General features: G+C 45.7%; 2 protein-coding genes across 2 annotated transcripts; one reads left to right on the top strand and one right to left on the bottom strand.

Annotated features, from left to right (window-relative positions):
• The first annotated feature begins 5,469 nt into the window (after positions 1 to 5,469).
• On the top strand, positions 5,470 to 6,248 carry Uqcc3 (ubiquinol-cytochrome c reductase complex assembly factor 3). Its single transcript, NM_001168661.1, has 2 exons — positions 5,470 to 5,651; positions 5,741 to 6,248. Exons 1-2 carry the CDS (start codon positions 5,532 to 5,534, stop codon positions 5,888 to 5,890), a joined length of 270 nt encoding a protein of 89 aa, NP_001162132.1. The 5' UTR covers positions 5,470 to 5,531; the 3' UTR covers positions 5,891 to 6,248.
• Positions 6,249 to 10,604: 4,356 nt separating this feature from the next.
• On the bottom strand, positions 10,605 to 14,530 carry Ubxn1 (UBX domain protein 1). Its single transcript, NM_001034829.2, has 10 exons — positions 14,495 to 14,530; positions 14,324 to 14,409; positions 14,167 to 14,220; positions 13,972 to 14,078; positions 13,800 to 13,869; positions 12,591 to 12,782; positions 12,450 to 12,501; positions 12,008 to 12,124; positions 10,923 to 11,115; positions 10,605 to 10,747 (listed from the first exon to the last, which is right to left on the bottom strand). Exons 2-10 carry the CDS (start codon positions 14,380 to 14,382, stop codon positions 10,698 to 10,700), a joined length of 894 nt encoding a protein of 297 aa, NP_001030001.2. The 5' UTR covers positions 14,383 to 14,409; positions 14,495 to 14,530; the 3' UTR covers positions 10,605 to 10,697.
• Between the last annotated feature and the right edge of the window lie 1,057 nt (positions 14,531 to 15,587).

Genomic DNA, 15,587 nt, shown 5'->3' with positions numbered 1-15,587 from the left:
GGGCTAGTAAAGTGGCTTAGCCAGCAAAAGATCACATGAGCTAAGTATAAGGGTGTTTAATCCCTAAGACCCACATGATCTGTCTTCAGACACACCAGAAGAGGGCATCAGATCTCATTTCAGGTGGTTGAGAGCCACCCTGTGGTTGCTGGGATTTGAACTCAGGACCTCTGGAAGAGCAATCCAGCCATCTCTCCAACCCCATTATTTTGTTTTTTTGACACAGGCTCTCAATGTATAGCTCTGGTCTGGAACTCACTGTGTGGAAACTCACAGAGATCCTGCCTCTGCCTCGATCTGCTGAGATTAAATGTGTATCACCCTTGGCCCAGCTACACACATTTTTAGAAAATGTTTTAAAGCCCTGGGTTCAATCCTCAACAGTACAAACAACAGAAAACACAAACCAAGCAAACAAGTAGTAGAAAGTGTCGCTCCACAAGTAAGATCACCGGCAGGAGTTTAGTGCCCAGATCCCACGAGGTGGGATGAGAGAGCAAGCTACAAGTCATCCTCTGACACACATACACACACACTATGGTGCACGTGTACCCACACTCACGAGTAAATGAAAAATACTATGTTTCATTTTTGGAGACACATTCTCACTACGTAGACCAGTCTGGCCTCGAACTCACAGAGATCTGCCATGCCTCCTGAGAGTCTGGATTAAAGGCAGAAGCCACCATACCCAGATATATTTAAAAACATTTTTTTTTTCAAGACAGAGTTTCTCTGTGTAGCCCTAGCTGACCCTGAACTCAATCTGTAGACCAGACTGGCCTCGAACTCAGAGCCCTCTTTATCTCTGCCTCTTGAGTTTGTGGATTAAAGGCATACACCATTATCACTCAGATAAAATTCTTTTTTTTTTTAAAGAGATGCCAATCATTCCAAGATCAGAATAGCCCTCTAAATCAGAGAGGGAATAGAGCCTGTGGCTCAGGTTTGTAATAATCTCAGATACTCAGAAGGCTGAAGTAAAGGGATTACATGAGTTCAAGGCCAGCCTGGGTCACACAGTGAGCTCCAGGGTGCAGGGTGAGCCTGTGTCAAATAAATTAATGATTTAAATGAAAAAGGACTGGAAAAGTAGTGAAATAGTACAGCGCCTCTCTGGGTTCTCGGTTCAGTGCTTAAATAAAGGTGCGAGCAAACAAACAAGCCGGGCATGGTGTTAGAGGCTTGAATCCCACAGTTCGGAGGCTGAAGCAGGACGACTTTTAGTTTGAGGACTGTATGAGCTATGTAGTGAGATGTCTTCAAAAAAAACACAAAACATCATAATTGTCCACTAGTGTTCATCAATGGTATCAACTTCAACTGCCTAGACTTTTCTCACCCAGTGTGTGTGCGTGTGTGTGTGTGTGTGTGTGTATATTATGTGTGGGGTATGTCTGTGTGTTATGTGTCATGTGTGTGTGTGTGTGTGTGTGTGTGTGTGTGTGTGTGTGTGTGATGTGTGGGGTATTTGTGTGTGTATTATGTGTGGGGTATGTCTGTGTGTTATGTGTGTGTATGTGTATGTTATGTGTGGGGTATGTGTGTGTGTTATGTGTGGTGTGTGTGTATGTTATGTGTGGTGTGTGTGTTATGTGTAAGATGAGTGTGTGTGTTATGTGTGTTGTGTGTGCGTATTATGTGTGTGTGTGTGTGGTACTGGGATTGGAACACAGGGTTCCCTGCATGCTATTATGCACCTTATTCCTAAAGCACACCACGCCTCCTATTTCTAACATTCCTGGACATCTACTGTGGGTCTAAAAGTCTAGATGTCAGTGGCCTGAATGAATAAGCCACCACTTTCACCTGGCTCTTCACTTCGATCCTGGAAGAAAGCTTCTGCATCTTCTTCTTCATCAGTGAGCACCAGCAAGTCCTCATGTGGCCACTGGTGGTCTTCCTGATCTTCCTCATTCCCCTCTGAGGCCTCTACCACAATAGAGGGCAGGCGGGGCTTTTGAGACACCTGCATAAGTACAGCAGGGGAGTTGGGCACAATTCGAAGATGAGTCTGTCCCAGGACGCGCTATAGTAATACTCACCTCAACATCCTGATGACCTTCACATCTGCCAGGCTTTTCTCTGGTTTTTGAGAGAGGAGTGGCCAACTGGGGACTTTCTGGATGCCATGAAGAGTCTGGGTTTTCTCCAGACCAAGGTCCATCCTTGCTACTCCCCGGCACAAGAGCCATGGCAGTGACTCTCTAAGAAGTAGAAGGTTGGACTTGGGTCAAGTACCTGTGCCCAGTGCCCACCCAGACTGGCTTTAATCTTCTTTGGAGAAGGCCCCTTAATCACTGCTGAGGAAGGGATGATGAGCTGCTGGGAGATTGTGGGCCTTCCATGGGAGGGAGAAGCCAAAGAGGAAAGACAGGGCTTTATTCTGTTTACTCCCTGAGACACTGGGGATGGTAGTCAAGGTAGGAGACAAGGGCATCTGGATTAAAGCCCTATAAATAAAGAGCTGTGAGGATGGATTTCCTAACTCCTTCTTTACTGGTTTTCTCAAGTGGGTTTGGTTTGGGATTTTGCTGTTGTTGTTTTAAATGTATGTAATGTTTATTGGTGTTTTTCCTGTCTGTGTGAGGGTATCAAAAGTTCTAGCTCTGGAGTTACAGAGCTGGCACGTGGATGCTGAGAACTGGACCCAGATCCTTTGGAAGATCAGCTAGTACTCTCCACAGTTGAGCTATCTTTCCATTCCTGGGCCTGTTTGTGTGTTATTTAATGAGTACTTATGTGGCTTTTGCTATTTCCCAGGGACCCTTTTTTAATGTATATGTTTACTGTACATGGAAATTTTTCTACTCTTTCTTTTCTTTAAAAAAATTTATTTTATTTATATGAGTACACTGCAGCAGTCTTCAGTCACACCAAAAGTGGGCACTAGATCTCATTACAGATGGTTGTGAGACACCACCTGGTTGCTGGGATTTGAACTCAGGACCTCGGGATAGCAGATATGCTCTTAACTGCTGAGCCATCTCTCCAGCCCACCAGGGACCCTTTTTATTACTAAAATTATATTTATTTTTATGAGTACAGGTATTTTAGGGGTTGGGGATTTAGCTCAATGGTAGAGTGCTTGCCTAGGAAGCGCAAGGCCCTGGGTTCGGTCCCCAGCTCCAAAAAAAAAAAGAGTACAGGTATTTTGCCTACAGGTGTGTCTTCTGTCACGGAGACCAGAAAAAGACATTGGATATCTCAGGAGAGGAGTTACAGATGGTTGTGAGGCACCGTGAGGGTGATGGGAATCAAACCAAACCAGGTCCTCGCAGTCAGTGCTCTTAACCACTGAGCCTTCTCCCCTAGCCTGCCAAGAGCTTGTTTGTTTGTTGTTTTTCAAGACAGTGTTCTGCTGTGTATCCCTGATTATCCTGTAACTGACTCTGTAGACCAGGCTGGCCTTGAACTCAAGAGATCTGTCTCCCTATGACTCCCAAGTACTGGGATTAAAGGCATGTACCGCTACCATTCTGCATATCTGCATATCAGCCGAATTCTTTAAAATAGTCTCAATATCAGTCAAGTGTTGGTGCTACTTGCCTTTAATGGTAGCACTAGAGAAGCAGAGGTGGGCAGATCTCTGAGTCTGAGGCCAGCCTGGTCTACAAATTGAATTCCAGGACAGCCAGGGCTACACAGAAAAACTCTGAAACCCTATCTCAAAAAAAAAAAAAAAGAAAAGAAAAGAAAAAAAGAAAAAAAAAAAGAAACAAACACGATGTATATACTCAAGCATCATTAAACTATGAGACATTTATTGTAACGAATATCATTTTTTAGGCACATGAGATGGTTCAGCCGGTACATGATTAGACCTTCATCTCTGTAGCCTAAACAGTGTAAGGAAATGATAAGTCGTATTTTTCTAATACAGAAACCAAGATACAAAGAACAATTTTCTGAGAATAACACATCTAGGGAATATTTTCTTCTCTAGACTATAACTTAGCAGGTTATGAAAAATTGCAGCTTTTCTAATGTAAAAGTAAAACAAAACCCACCAATGCCAAAGGAGAAAAAGCAACAGGCTACTTGTTTACTTAAAGTACACTTAAAGGCACATGATAGCCCATGCCTTTAGTCCCAGAACTCAGAAGGCAGAGGCTGATGGATCTCTGTCAGTTCAAGGCCAACCTGGTCTACATAGCAAGTTTCCAGCCAGCCAGTTATAAAGTAAAACCCAGGGTTACATAGTGAGACCCTGTCTACATAGGAAGGAAGGAAGGAAGGAAGGAAGGAAGGAAGGAAGGAAGGAAGGAAGGAAGGGAGGAGAAAGAAAGAAGGAAAGTCAATTAAACTGGAGCTGTCATTCAGTGGTAGAGTGATAACAAGGTTCTGACTCCATCTATGGGACTGAAAAAAAATTCAGATTTGTAAGCAAAGTAGTACAGGTCTGTAAACCCCAGGGATTCTAGAGATTAAGGCAGGAGGTTGTAAATACAAGGTTTCTTAGACTTCAAAACCAGTGAAGAGAATTAAGAACCTGTTTACCGCTACGACGACTCCGACAACGACGAAGATGACAGCAACGAAGAAGAGGAGCCAGGTTTGCTAGCATAAGCCTTAAACTCCAGCTCTCAAGAAGCACAGGCAGGCAAAATCCTGAGACCTCAAGGATAGCCTGGTCTACATAGAAAGATCTAGGGCAATCAGGACTACAAAGTGAAATCCTACAAGCCCTTAAAGGGAGGGGGGCAGATTAAATAAGCATATATATGGTGGTACCAAGCTTGCCTGATACTCTGAAGAGAAAAACAAAAATCTGTTTCCTATCCTGTACACATGGTTTTGAATTGTTCTTTGTCCTAACCCCTATGCACTTTGTTTGTTTTGAAACAAGGTCTTTCAACGAAGTCTTGATTGGCCTCCAAATCAGATTCACCTTCCTTAAGTACTGAGATCTCAGGTGTTAGCCGTTAGTTTACATTGTATACGTAAAACACCGGTTGAACAGTCTTTTATTGATTTGCGTAGTCCTAGCTGTCCTAGAACTCACTTTGTAGAGCAGGCTGCCCCTGAATTCTTTGATTCACCTGACTCTGTCTTCCAAGGTATGTGCTATCCCTCTCGGAAAATGCTGGCAATTGTAATATCCATAGCAACCATGCACTCTTGGAAGCCAATGGTACTTAGCGCTATTTTTTCTTTTTTAATGTGCATTGGTTTTGTTGGCACGTATGAGAGTGTCAGATCCCTTACGATTGGAGTTTCAGACAATTGTGAGATACTGGGGAACTGAACCAAGGTCCTTTGGAAGAGCAGCCAGCGTTCTTAACTTCTGAAGCATCTCTCCAGCTCCAACTTTTTTTTTTCCCATTATTTTGTGTGTGTGAGAGTGTTTTACCCAAAAGAAACACTTCTAGGGACCGGCCTCTCTAGCCCAGCTGTTCTCTATGATTTTAGGCCAGGCCCCTCCCCGCCCCTAGGTCGCTCTAGCCCGTGTAGGAATCGGTGACATGTCATGGCTCCCTTCTAGGCTGCGGGAGGGTGCGGACGGCGTCTCGTTTGTAGTGTAGTTCGCCATGGAGGCAGCTCGTAAAGCACTGGCTGTAGTTGCAGTGCTAGGCGCGGGAGGTGGCGTGGGTTCTATTCTGTTTGCCTTAGTGACCCCAGGAGAACTACAGAAGCAGTTAATGCTGCAGGTAGAAACAACCGGACTCCCCGAGGTGGGTGTGCGAAGGGAGAGTCCCTGTCTTTTGTTCCGGGATGCAAACATACTTCTTGCCCACAGGAGATGCCGGAAAGGGACTCGCGGCGCAGGGACGAAGCAGTCAGGACCAAGGAACTGGTGATGGCTACCCTGAAGGACGCCGCAGCCACGAAGGAGAACGTGGCCTGGAGGAGGAACTGGACAGTTAGAGGCGACGGCAGGTCAGCATGACACCAGAGCTTGCCCATGGTCGTGGGAATCTGTAAGGCACCTTTCTTGGTGCTCCAGACATGAAGTCGGGATTCAGGAGACATACCAGGACTCTCTCCAAGGCACAGGTTGCTGCGGTTGGGGGAATGCGTTTAGTGAGCACATCGAGTGACAGGGTCGGATGTGTGGAACCAAAGGAATTAATAAATGCAGTTTACACATTAAGTGAATTTCGAAGCTGGACATCTAATGCTTAAAGAGCTGTGGACCCTCCCCCCTGCACAGTTCTTAAGTCCAATTAAGTCTTCTGACTTCAAAATGGGTCACGTGATCTGAGTTTGCTTCTGCAACTGTCGGTAAAAGACTTTTTCCTAAAGTCTGTTTTTGTGTCTTGCTTGTGTGCTCTGTCAATGAAAAAGTCGGAACACTTTGGGAAGACTGTCTCTACTTATACACCCTATCTGGCTTGCAGGCCAAGTGCATTCACCCACTGAGCCATCTTACCTACCCAGACTTTTCTTTAAAAAGACAGTGTCTAATATATCCCAGGCTAGTCTGGAATCTGATATGTCGTCAAGATTGACCTTAAAATACTGATCCTTCCTCCACTCCCAAATACTGTGGATAAAGGAGTGAAGCTCCAAGCCATAATCTTCAAATTAGAGTTGTCCTTGAATATAAGGTTTGCAGTGAATACCAGCAGAACTTCTGTCCTTGAGGCAAAGTTGGAGAAGGGTCTTTTGACTGTTTCAATGCCTCTTCTAGTTACTATTTACTTTGGGTTCAAGTCTCTTAAAACAAGCTGACTTACTATTACTGGAACTGCTTATCAGTCCAGATCGTTCATTAGTTCAAACATAGCATAACACACATCTGTAATTCCAGTACTCAGGAAGATGAGGTAAGAATTTTTAGCCTGGTAGTGGTGGCACACACCTTTAATCCCACTACTCAGATGTGGAGACATAGGCGGATCTCTGTGAGTTCAAGGCCAGCCCAGTCTGCAGAACAAAGTTCCAGGACAGCCAAGGATTAACACAGAGGAACCCTATCTCAAAAAAAAAAAAAGAAAGAAAGAAAAAAAGAAAAAAGGGGGTGGGGGAGGAAGATAGCAAGTTCAAGACAAGCCTGGGCTCCTACACAATGAGACCACCTCAAAAGGAAACTATTAAAACATGATACAAAACCTCTTTGAGTTTGGATATTGCCATTCTCTTGTTATAAATCTTTAGACCCAGGTGCTTGGGAGAAGCAAGCAGGCAGATATCTATGAGGCCAGCTTAGTCTGTATAGTATATTCCAGACCTGCCAGAGGAGTGAAACCTGCTCTCAAAAACAACAAACTAGGGTCTCGGGTCTGTTCTTTAAAGTTCATAACTAGCCAGGGGGCGGTGGTGGCACACACCTTTAATTTCAGCACTCAGGAGGCAGAGGCAGGCAGATACCTGAGTTTAAGCCCAGCCTAGTGTACTAAGGTAGTTCCAGGAGAGCTAAGGCCACACAGTGAAACCCTGTCTCAGAAAAAAACAAAAAGGTCATAGCTATCTTGAAATGGGTAAAAGCAGACAGCTGAAAAATGTAGCAGTATGTGGTGGCTTCTGCCTCAGTCCCAGCACTTGGAGTCTGGGTCAGAATTTTAACGTATTTGAAGGTATAAAGTATATCCCAGGCTGTCCTGGACTAGAGTTGAGAGTCTACCGCAAAATTCCCACCATTCCCACAAAGGGCAACTGTGAATGGCTGTGGGGAAAGTGATGGGCTGTTGAATGGGGAAAGGCACCTTAAGTTAAGCCTGAAGACCTAAATCCAATCCCTGAAGCCCATATGGTGGACTGAGAGAATGGACTTCTGTTTCATTTGACCTCCACTGGTGTAGCCGTACATAAATGAATTCATGAATATAGTGGGTCCTCATTCCCTAGGTTTCGTTACAGTATCATGCTTTCTGTGTCTGAATCCACACACAGTATAGTAACTTTTTGGAAATGCTACAAACCATGGAAGCAGGCCTGGGGGCACACAAAAGCCAAGCATACAAAAAAGCCACAGCAGCTAGAACTTCAGAAATCAAGCAGGTCACAAATCTTTTTTTTTTTTTTTGTTCTTTTTTTTCAGAGCTGGGGACCGAACCCAGGGCCTTGCGCTTCCTAGGCAAGTGCTCTACCACTGAGCTAAATCCCCAACCCCACAAATCTTTTTTTGGTTTGTTATGAGGATTAAGCCTCATCACCGTGGGCATGCTAATAAACATTGCCCATGGCTGAGCTACATCTCTAGCCCATGTATGTGTATATATGAATCTTTGTACGTTTAAAACATTTTTCAGTGAAGGTTCTTTTGTGTCTTTGTGGCCCGGGCTGGCTTTAAAGTAGTCATCCCAACTCAGCCTCTCAAGTGCTAGGATTACAGGCTTGTGCTACTACTCCTGGCTTCATTTATCTATTCTACAACTTATAATTTCCAAACAGTTGCAACCGAAAATATGTTTGTGGCTAGAGATAGAAGGACTCACCTGGTTGAGTACTCAGCTAACATACACAAAATTGCAAATCTGATTCCCCATAACTTAGAAATAGTATGCTGGTAATTCCAGCACTGGAGTAGAAACAGCAGCAGACCACAAGCAAGGTCCAGGACAGCCAGGGCTATACACTGAGAGTGGTCATCTTTACACAGTGAGTGTGATTAATGGTTGGTTTGTGGCCTCTTCTCCGCACCCAGGAATAAGGACAAGTCAGTAGAGATTTGACAAGACACTAGGGCAGAGGAAAAATCTCCCTAAGTCTGCTAGATAAGGTCTTGAGTCAAGCAGAGCATGGAGACATACACCTTTAATCTCAGGTCTCAGGAGGAGGCAGGTAGATATGAGTTCTAGGACAGGTAGAACTACAGAGAGGTTCTTTCTCAACAAAATAAAAATACCTTGACCTAGGCTTCCCAAGTGGGTGTACAGGTTCTTATATTTGCTACCAATGACAGTTTGGACAAAGCCCTGTAATTTGTTGATCTGATCTAAAATATTAAATCTAGCCTTTATATATATAGCACTTTTAACTATGGGACCTGTTATCCCAGCAGGAGACCAAGGCAGAAACAGAAGTTCAAGGCCAGCATGAGAAATACAGTTAAGACCCCACATGAGGGCTGGAGAGATGTCTCAGTGGTTAAGAGCACTGACTGCTCTTCCAGAGGTCCTGAGTTCAAATCCTAGCAACCACATGGTGGCTCGCAGCCATCTGTAATGGGACCCAATGCCCTCTTCTGGTGTGTCTGAAGACAGCTACAGTGTACTCATATACAATAAACAAATAAATCTTTTAAAAAACGACCCCCACATGAAAAAGTAGACTAATATACAGCTAAGTGCTCCTCAACAAGCATCAAGCCCGTTTCAATCCCCAGTACTGTGGCAAAAAGTATGGTATGCATGCAGGACTCAAAACACTGTTTTTCAAGCTAGGATTTCTCTGTATCCCTGGCTGTCCTGGAACTCACTCTATAGACCAGGCTATCCTGAAACTCAAGAAATCCACCTGCCTCTGCCTCCTGAGTATTGAAATTAAAGGTGTCCACCACCATAATCCAGCTTAAAAAAATTTTTTTCCCAAGATTTATGTATGTATTGAGTACACTGTCACTACAGATGGTTGTGAGCCACCATGTGGTTGCTGGGAATTGAACTCAGACCTCTGGAAGAACAGTCAGTGTTCTTAACTGCTGAGCCATCTCTCCAGCCCCCTTAAAATTTTTTCTAAAGATGCATTTGTGTATGTTTTGCCTACATGTATATATGTGTACCATGTGCTCAGGAAAGACAGGTGTTGGTTTTTGGAGCCATCATGTGATGTGGGTATAGAGAATTGACGTCAGGTCCTCTCCAAGAACAGTAGAGCTCTTAAGCACTTGAGCCAACCTCTCCAGCCCCTCAAAACACTTAAGGTATTTTTTTAAAATGTGAGTGCTTGTATAATTTCATGTGCACTATGTGCACACCTAGTACCCAAAAGGCAAAATGGCCATCGGACTCCCTGGAACTATAAGTTGCCTAATACGAGTATTGGATGTGAGTTTGAGGGTCAGCCTGGTCTATACAGTTCCAGAATGGACAGAGCTAAATAGTCTGTATCAAAACAAATAAAAACCTTCATATACTATCTCATGCTTATGAACAAAAAGTGCCATGTAAATATCCCCACTACCAAGCAGCTAATCAAGCCTAGAAATATCTACTGCAAACTGAAGACGGAGGTCCTACTTCAACTGCCCTCCGTTTATCTTCCCATATCGCCCTTCCTGGTCACTCAAAGGACACAGGCATATAGAGAACCCAAAGGACACAGGCATATAGAAAACTCAAAGGACACAGGCATATAGAGAACTCAAAGGACACAGGCATATAGAGAACTCAAAGGACACAGGCATATAGAGAACTCAAAGGACACAGGCATATAGAGAACTCAAAGGACACAGGCATATAGAGAACTCAAAGGACACAGGCATATAGAGAACTCAAAGGACACAGGCATATAGAGAACTCAAAGGACACAGGCATATAGAGAACTCAAAGGACACAGGCATATAGAGAACTCAAAGGACACAGGCATATACAGAACTCAAAGGACACAGGCATATACAGAACTCAAAGGACACAGGCATATACAGAACTCAAAGGACACAGGCATATAGAGAACTCAAAGGACACAGGCATATACAGAACTCAAAGGACACAGGCATATACAGAACTCAAAGGGTCTATTTATTAGGAAGGAAATGTCAGTGCTTTATCAAAGATGAAGAGGTCAGACAGAGATGGTGGGATGGAGGACCCTCAGCTGGGACACTTCTTGGCCACAATGAGGACAGCAGAAGGCACGAGTCCTAAAGGTGGAAGAAAGAGTTTGAATTACAAGGATACTTAGGTTTTGGGCTTTCAAATTTCTGGACACATACTATATCCTTTAAACCCCTTCTATCCTAACTGACTATTCATCCCAACCCATCCCAACTACCCCTCATTCCTTTAAGCCCCGACTCCTGGTCTCACATAACATACCCAGTTCCTGCAGAGGCCGTTCCATGTCAGCCTCTGAGAAAGCCCGTCTGGGGAAGCCACTGAGCAACTGCACCGGGTCCTGGTCCTGTCCAGGTTCCTCCCCTCGGTGAAGCTCCACATAGAGCCTCACAGCTGCCAGCTGCTCCCGGGCCCGGAAGGTTTGGGTCAGTGAAGTCCCATCAGGCAGCCTAACCTAGAAGGCAAGAGAGATGCAGTACTATGAGCACTGAAGCTGTTGAGGACTAGGTATGGGGGCTCATGCCTATAGCCTGAGCACTTAGGGAAGCAGTACAGGCAGATTTCTTAAAGTTCAAGGTGAGCCTGGTCTGCACAGAGCTCCAGGGCTGGAAGAACAAATTCAAGGCAGGCATCAGGTACACAAGACCCTGTGTTAAAACAGAACTATGAATAAGCAGGGTGAGACCAGGTAATAGCAATGCCTATAATCACAGCACACAGAAGAAATAGGAAGAAGGTTCACCAGAAGTTAGAGGTCAGCTTGATCTTCATAGTCAGCTCCAGGCCAGTACAGCAGGACCCAGTCTCAAGACTAAAAAAGGGAGTGGTAGCACATGCCTGTAATCCTAGCACTCAGGAAGAGGCAGCGGTAGCTCCAAGTTCAAGATCAGCCTAGTCTACATAGTGAAACCCTGTCTGAAGTGCCAAGAAAGGAAAGGAGGTACTACAGCTGGCCCTGCTTTCCTCGGAGCATCTGAACCAGCACAAATACTATTTAAAGGACCCGATGAACAATCACTCGTACTCCGCTTCAGTAGGTGATGGTAAAGGACTCCCTGTCACCTTCCAAGATGGAATTACTTTTACAAACCACTGTAAGTACCATGTTATGAAAACAGCCATGTAATGAATCTAAAACTGCTTAGTAAGAATGAAGTAAGGATTTAAATAAGACAGGCAGGTGAAATTTGATCTCTCCAAAGAGTAGAGCAGATAGGATTTCAAAAGTCACGTACAAAGAAGGGAGAGATTTGGCAAAGGGGACTCAAGTGTCAACAGCTCTGGGCTGGACACTTTATAAGCCAACACAGAGTTCCAGAAGCAAGATGGTCACTTGAAAACAGTACCTGTATGCGACACTGGTCATACTCCCTCTTCGTAGGGGGCTCCTGGCGGGGAGAAGAAGGAACAGGACCTGGATCTGTTGCTGGTGGGGATGACCGAGAACCCACGGTACCACCATACTGAAAGACAAAATGAAGTACTAGCTCAGGGGTAGTACACTAGTCTAGCATGTATAAAGGTTCCACCTCCAGCACACGGGTAAAAAACAAACAAACAAACAAACAAAAAGCCAAACCTACATGAGGTTTGGCGACTCGCAGCTTTTAGTTAAGAGTACTTGGAAGGCTGAAGCAGGAAAGTGCCAGGAGTCTGAGACTGGTCTGGGCTACAGAGTAAAACTATGCCTCAAAAAAATCATGCTAAGCACATGGTTTTTTTCCTTGAGAATGGGAAGGAAACTGACCCACCTATTCCATTATACCCACAGACTTCCTCATCACCCACCTTCTGGGCTCTCTCTGCTTTGTCCCTTTCAATTTTCTCTCGAACCCTTTGTCTAGAAGAGAGACAGGAGGAAGATAGGTCAGACATGGGCAAGGCAAGTCTTCATTTCTTCCTCCGTTAGTGACCTATGAGTCTTCAGACCTGGCAGCTAGCTCTTCAGCCTTCTCCCTCCTGCGCTCCTCAGCAGCCCGGCGTATCTCATCTTCCTGTAGTTTCTGTCGTGCAGCTGACAGCTCTTGCCCTTGTCTCCTCCGCTGCTTCTCTCGTTCTAAAGCTTCTCGCTCCTCTCTTTCTTCACGTTCCCGCTGCTTCTGCGCCACAAGTTCCAACATTCTGTTTTGCAGAGAAGAAAAAGCTGAAGCTGGATATGGAGTGGGAAGGTGAGTTTAAACAGAGAATTAACAGATTAAAGGATTGTGTTCCAAGACAGATAAAAGAAAACAAAGCCCGGTTGGGGGTTTAGCTCGATGGTAGAGCGCTTACCTAGCAAGCACAAGGCCCTGGGTTCGGTCCCCAGCTCCAAAAAAAAGAAAAAAAAAAGAAAAAAAAAAACAAAGCCAAGACAGTAACATAAAAAGGGCAAGCTAGGTGGTGACAGTGCACCCCTCAGTGCTCAGAAGGCAGAGGCAGGTGGATTTCTTGAGTTTCAGTCCAGCCAGGTCTATAGAGCCAGTTTAAGGACAGCGGGGATAGAGACAGACTCTGGCTTGAAAAAAACAAAACCAAAACCAAAAGAAAAAAAAAAAGGTAGCTCAGTGTTAGAGCACATACATTATGCATGGGGCCTTTTTGTTTTTTGTTTTTTTAAAAAGGGCAGACAAGAGCCAGGCACGGTGGTGAATACCTACAGTCCCTGCACTTGCAAAGTAGGGGCCAGAGAATTGGGATTTCAGGGGAGTCTGCAGCCACGCAGGAGTTTAGACAGTCTTGTGCTGTATGAGATGTTTCCTGGTGACTCCCCCAACATCCACTAACTGGAAAGGCCAGGTCTGTCCTGACTTGTGTTTGTATTTGAGAAGAAAGGAAGATGACCCATGACCCTTGGGAAAGTGTGTTAATGGGCTAGCTATGGTGATCACAACACTCAGAAGAATGTGGCGTTGCATTTAGCCTAGGTTCCAGGCCAGCCTGAGGTACACAGCTAGACCCTGTCTCAAAAAATAATACAGGGCACAGTGGTGAAGACCTGTAATCCCAGCACTCTGGAGGCTGAGGCAGCAGGATCCAGAGTTCAGCCTGGACAGGAGTGAGGCAGGCTCCAAACAAAACACACACACACACACACACACACACACACACACACACACACACACACACACACACACACACACACTGAACTTGCACAGTTACCTCTTAGTCTGTTCTTGCCTCTCCTCTTCAGTCAAAACGGGTTTGCTTTCTCCAGCAGCAGACCCAGATCCTACAAACAAGCAACTAGTATTATTATTTATAGTGAAAGCATTCTGGTTTCCTCAGGCCCTCACTAGATAGCTAGAATCACAAGATGTCTCCCAGTCAGGACCTTCAGGACCAACTTGCTCTGAGGGCGTGGGTTCTCGTCCCAGGATATGGCTGAGAGGAGTCTCTAGAGGCTCGTCCACATCGGGGTCGTCTTCATGCTCCATAAGCCTGGGCAGAGAAAGTTGGCAGGGGGTTAGCCTTGAGGCCGCCTTTCCCAGAGGCCCCCAAACTTCCTCCACCCGTGCCAGTCGCTCACCAGTCCATCGCAGCCTCGATGCCCTGGTTCCCTGTGAGGGCCAGAGCCTTCTCCCTGAGGGCAGAAACACCGTGAATAGCGCCCACCAGCCATGGTGACAGTGAGGCCCGGCAGGCCCGCGGCCTCCCACCACAGGCTAGAGGGGAGGTTCCCTTACGCGCGTCCCCTGGGAAAGCCCATCTCGATGAGGCTCTCCAGAGCCGTCAGCTCCGCCATGGCGCCCGCCTCCGCTACCGCGGGGACCTGCGGTGAGAAGAAGGAAGGCGGCAAGGGTCAGCCCGGGGCGACTCCGCCCGCGACGCCGCCCTCCCGGCGCTCGCTAACTCACCGGGCGGGGGACCCGGGGACGGGGGGTGTAGACACTGAGTGAGGAGAGTGGACGGGAAGCGGAAGTGCCCTGTCTGTTTGTGTCACGTGGAGACAGGGTGGACGGGTGCCGACGAGAGCCCGAAAGATCCTTCCTGGTGGGCGGGGACATCTGCGGACGGAAACTGACAGGAAGAAGACCCACCCACCGTGAATAAAGTCCAGACCCGCATGTAGGGCTTTAGAAATTAAAGAGGGCCTGTGTCATGGATCAGCGGGTAAAATCGCTTGCCGCCCAACCGAAGTATGTGAGTTCGATTCCTAAGACCCACGAGTTTGATACCAGAGAAAAAAGGATTCCTGTTAGTTGTCTTCTGACCTAAACACACGAGTTGGAGCATTCATGATAAGCAATACAATTTTATTCTCTTCTTTCTTTTTCGTTTTTCTTTTCCTTTTTTAATTTTTATTTATTTATTTTTACTTGTTTGTTTGTTTGTTTGTTTATTGGTGTTTTGAGACAGAGTTTCTCTGCATAGTACTTGATGTCCTGGAATTCTCTGTAGACCAGGCTGGCCTGTAATACAAAGAGATCCACCTGCCTCTGCCTCCCAAATGCAGTACTGGGATCAAAGTGTGTCACCACCGCCTCCCTGTGTTTTTTAATTTTCCGTTTTCTTTTTTACTTCTATTTCTGTCTTTTTGAGACAGGGTCTCAGAATATAGCTCTGGCTGACCTGGAACTCAATACCAAGACCAGGCAGACCTCAAACCCACAGAGATCTGCCTGCATGTGCCACCCCACCTAGTGGTGATTATGTAATTTTAAAAGAAGAAATTGGGGGCTGGAGAGACGCTCAGCAGCTAAGAGCACTGACTGCTCTTCCAGAGGTCCTGAGTTCAAATCCCAGCAACCACATGGTGGCTCACAGCCATCTGTAATGAGATCCGATGCCCTCTTCTGGTGTGTCTGAGGACAGCTACAGTGTACTCACATAAATAAATAAACAGAAGAAGAAGGAGAAGGAGGAGAAGGAGAAGGAGAAGGAGAAATTGGAAGAATAACCACTATGCATGTTGTTAGCAAATTACTTGTCAGGGGCTAGGGAGCAGAT

Source organism: Rattus norvegicus, chromosome 1 (assembly GCF_036323735.1).
Source record: "Rattus norvegicus strain BN/NHsdMcwi chromosome 1, GRCr8, whole genome shotgun sequence".
Classification (NCBI taxonomy): Eukaryota; Metazoa; Chordata; class Mammalia; order Rodentia; family Muridae; genus Rattus; species Rattus norvegicus.
Note: the sequence above shows the minus strand (reverse complement) of the source record. Positions and strands in the feature narration are given on the sequence as shown.